Here is a 4,685-nt window from a genome sequence, read left to right as displayed (position 1 = left end):
TTTCTTGTTTATAGTATTTACCTATAGTGCTTTGTATATATTCCTCTAAGTACTTCTTCTTCTGTATTGCAGAAGATTAGACATAACAAACTGTACTATTTAGTTCAAAGTTAGCCAAAATTTAATTTGATTTCTTTTTGATCCGTTGAGTTTTAGGAAGTATCTTTAATGTCCATGGCAATAGACTCTTCTTAGCTAATTATCTAATTGGTTATTGACTTCTATATTAAGCTGACCTTCATCAAAAAATACACACTGAATGATTTCAACCGTTGAATCCATGGAGGGTTTCTTTATGCCCAACTATGGCACATTACAGTAAATGTTCTTACGTATTTTGAGCCCTAGCATATTTTTATTGCTAATGCCATTGTGGGCAGTTTAAGGAATTGGATTCTGGTACATTGTAGAGACTGGATAGCCAAGTCCTATTCCATGTGCTTTCTAGTTGGAGATGTTGGAAAGTTCAAATGTCTCCTGCTACTACGGTTCTTGGCACAAAATTTGTTCTACCAATGAGATCCCCACAAACTCAGAATTGGAAAGGGCAAAGTGAGCTGGGGATCAACTTTCTGGTCCTTTTGACATTTTCTATCAAGGAAGTGTCACCTTTGGAAGCTTGTGAATACATGTGGGTTATTTTCTGAAGCATTGTTGAGTCCCCAACGTCCTAGAGAAGCTGTTTTGATGGATGAGGAAACAGTGACATCTTTTTGCTTCCATGTATCTGATCCATAGACCACAGTTAAGGTTCTTTATTTTTAAATTGAATCACCAATGGTGGCCTATCTCTGTGAATTTTTCTATATTGTTCTAAGAGTCCTTATAAGAGTGTCACCGGGAAGTTCCTCCAGCCTTTCCAAATTTCACAGGCCTCAATTCACCTTAATTAATCATTTCCTGTTCAAAATACTTAAACTGTTTGCTCTTCTTACACTTACCAAACTTCTACTAATACTGCATTATAATAAGGAAAAGCTCTTGTCCCATATGATTTGCTATCTACACACTAAAAAAAGTCCAGATAATTCTAGAAATAATTTTTAAATAAAAAAAGATTTTTCTAAAAATAGAACTATAATTAGGTTATGGAAATATTCAGGGGAAAATGGCATTCGTATAATATTAGTTTCATTATATAGAGTATTATGTCTCTGGTTTTACTGTAGTCTTTAGTCACACATAATTATTGAGGATTTTTAAATGCAGATCATGATCTTTTATACAATTTCTTATTAAGAATTTCTAAAATATTTTTAAAACTATAATTTCTTCCATTATATTTTCTAACTATTTACTATTTACACATAAGAAAGCTTAGAATTAGTGAAACTTTATCTGGCTTTGTGACAGAGTACATTTGTCATATCATGAAATACATCGACATCAGGAAGTACAGGCAAATCATAATTTGGAGCTAATTTCTATCTTTTTTTAAAGCATGGTAAATGTAATTTATGATAATTTAATATATTCACTCATCTTAAACATATCTATATAGCACAAACATTTAAATCTGTTTCCTTATGCTTACCAATATGTATGCTTTGATAATTACCAGAAAGTTTTTCTTATCAACAAAGAAAATAAAATATAGAGAAGTTTCCCAAAGGAAACACACAACCAGAGAAGGACAGCTCCTTATATTTGGAATATTATTAGATAATTTGCTTATGTCTGAGGTTACTGCAGTCCTCATGGACAACAGCCCTTGAGCCTGCACTTCTGTCTCCATAATTGACTTTATGATTGCTCCTCTCCCAATGGAATCCGTCACAGAGGATGAACAAAACCTCAATGTGGAAAACTCCTGCAGATAAGAAGAAAGTAAGTACTGTTGATATTCTACCAAGTGATCATGGACTCTGGAGATCCAAGGTTGCTATGGTCCTCAAATATCCATGGTTATCCTATTATCCTTATATTAAGATATATAAGGCATAATAGAATACAAGAAAGGAACTCTCCTTCCTTAAGGAGATCAGAACAGAAGTCTGTTCTTCTGTTAAGTCTATATTTATGACTTAAGTCTATATTTATATATATATGTCTATATATATGTCTATATTATATATATATATATATATATATATATATATATATATATATATGTAACCTACGTCTGTTTTCTCTGACTAAACAGTGAAAGCCTTTGAATTGATGCAGCTTTGATAAAAAGTTATTCATTGTCATGTAAGGACTGGAATGGTTATCAGCTTATTTCTCTGCTTCAAAGAAAATAGTTAAGTTAATATGTAATATATTAAATCACACAACTAGCAAGGGAAAGAAAATATATGTAATGAGGCAATAAAAATGCATTTATTTGGGAGTGATATCCTCGAACTGAAAAAATGAACATAGGTTTGGAAAGAGCTTTAGAAAATGATATCTAGGTTTAGGGATTGTTTTGATGTTATTAATTTTAACATACCAGTAACTTATCACTTTTTATTCAATTTTTAGAGATGGCACAGTAATAATGGAAATCAAATAGATGGAGGTAAAAGAAGGTAAAAATATTTCTAATTATATTTGTTACTGTCTTTTAATGATTCAGACACTGACAGGCAAGTGATGGCTATAGCACTATCATACAGATCATATGTATTCCTTGTATTTTAGGTTATATTCTTTAGGTAAAGACAACTATTTAATGATAAATGTATTAGGAATAGAAATTCAAAATGTGACTAACATTAGACAATATATTATGTTACTTTCTTGGTGAATGCTCAGCAAAATAGTGATCTAAAATAAAATAACCCCTTAACTTCTCTCACTGCTTAACAGAATAGCAGGCTCATGGACCTAGTATTATGTGATTCAAACTCCTAATTCTTCATGACATTAACATGGCTTTGTATGCAATATTTAATTAAGATATAACTAATTTATTTTACACTTAAGAAAGTAATTGTGTCACTAGAAACAAAGCCCAGGTTTCATTTATTTTTCCTTGTGCCTCTCAGCAGGTTTCTGCCATGAGTGAAAGGGGAACAGACAATCACTCCGAAGTGACTGACTTCATCCTTGTAGGCTTCAGGGTCCGCTCTGAGCTCCACATTCTCCTCTTCCTGCTCTTTCTGCTTGTGTATTCCATGATCCTTCTGGGTAATGTTGGGATGATGACCATTATTATGACTGATCCCCGGCTGAACACACCGATGTATTTCTTCCTAGGCAACCTGTCCTTCATTGATCTCTTCTATTCGTCTGTTATTGCACCCAAGGCCATGATCAACTTCTGGTCTGAGAGCAAGTCCATCTCTTTTGCAGGCTGTGTGACCCAGCTCTTTCTCTTTGCCCTCTTCATCGTGGCGGAGGCATTTCTCCTGGCAGCCATGGCCTATGACCGCTTCATTGCCATCTGCAACCCACTCCTCTACTCTGTCCAGATGACAGCACGTCTCTGCATGCAGTTGGTGGCTGGTTCCTATTTATGTGGCAGCGTTAGCTCAATTCTTTTGACCAGCGTGACATTTACTTTGTCCTTTTGTGCTTCCCGAGCCATCGACCACTTTTACTGTGATTACCGTCCACTTCAAAGGATTTCTTGTTCTGATCTCTACTTTCTTAAGGTGGTTTCTTTTTTCTTATGCAGCATTATTATTTTGCCTACCATAATTGTCATTATTGTGTCCTATATGTATATTGTGTCCACGGTTTTAAAGATAAGATCCACTGAGGGACGTAAGAAAGCGTTTTCCACCTGCAGCTCTCACCTGGGAGTCGTGAGTGTGCTGTATGGTGCTGTGATTTTTATGTATGTCATCCCTGACAGATTTCCTGAGCTGAGTAAAGTGGCCTCGTTATGTTACACCCTAGTCACTCCCATGCTGAATCCTTTGATTTACTCCCTGAGAAACAAAGATGTCAAAGAAGCTCTCAAAAAACTTCTAAAGAAAAATCCTATTCTTTGATTATTATCTCTTTTTCTCCATGGATACATGGATTTTGTATTTCTTTCATACTCCTTTTGACCATTAATAACATTTATTCTATTAAATATCATAAATAGATTAGCAGAACCTTTTCCTGGAGAGGTACCTGGGACATTGTTCATCCTGATATTGGAGATGTCCTGGATATCAGAGAAGCATTTTTCAAGATTTCCCTTCCCATTATCTCAAATAACATTCTATTTCACAGTATTGATTTGTATTTACTTAATGGCTTGCTGCTGGGCACGACTTTTATATGTTAATATAGTGTATAAACTGTTTTGTGAGCTGTTTGTTTTGGGCTTTCTCCTTGCTTTATAACATAATCTCCAACATTGACAAGAATGTCCAACTTTTTTTTTTTTTTGAGGAGCAGGTAAAAATTTATTAGACTATAAGATTAGAAAGGTAGAATAGTAAGAAAGCTCTCTTTACAGAGAGGGAACATTCAGAAGTGAATGCCCCTCCAACTTGTTTTTTAAAATATTATGTTTTCTAATTATATAACTACTTTGTTTTAGCATGTTATATAGTTATTGAATTTTCATTTTGAATCAAGTATCTGAAATGTATTATATTAGGAGGAAGTAATAATAATAAAATACATATAATAATAAATAATAATAAATAATCTTAGCTATAAAGATTAATTTGGGAAATTTTATATCAAATTAACAGGCATTGTAGCATGTTCTGAGACATTGCTAGTTGCTAAATCCTAATGTAAAGAACCAAAATGGT

General features: G+C 33.7%; 1 protein-coding gene across 1 annotated transcript; it reads left to right on the top strand.

Moving 5' to 3' along the window:
* Window positions 1-2,984: 2,984 nt before the first annotated feature.
* On the top strand, window positions 2,985-3,923 carry LOC112863848 (olfactory receptor 9K2-like). The gene has a single exon (XM_025926964.2). The coding sequence runs from the start codon at window positions 2,985-2,987 to the stop codon at window positions 3,921-3,923; it is 939 nt and encodes a 312-aa protein (XP_025782749.1).
* The last annotated feature ends 762 nt before the right edge of the window (window positions 3,924-4,685 follow it).

The sequence above is a fragment of the Puma concolor genome, chromosome B4 (assembly GCF_028749965.1).
Source record: "Puma concolor isolate L17-30 chromosome B4, mPumCon1.1.hap2, whole genome shotgun sequence".
In the NCBI taxonomy this organism is placed as follows: Eukaryota; Metazoa; Chordata; class Mammalia; order Carnivora; family Felidae; genus Puma; species Puma concolor.
This window is presented reverse-complemented; position numbering and strand designations above follow the sequence as displayed.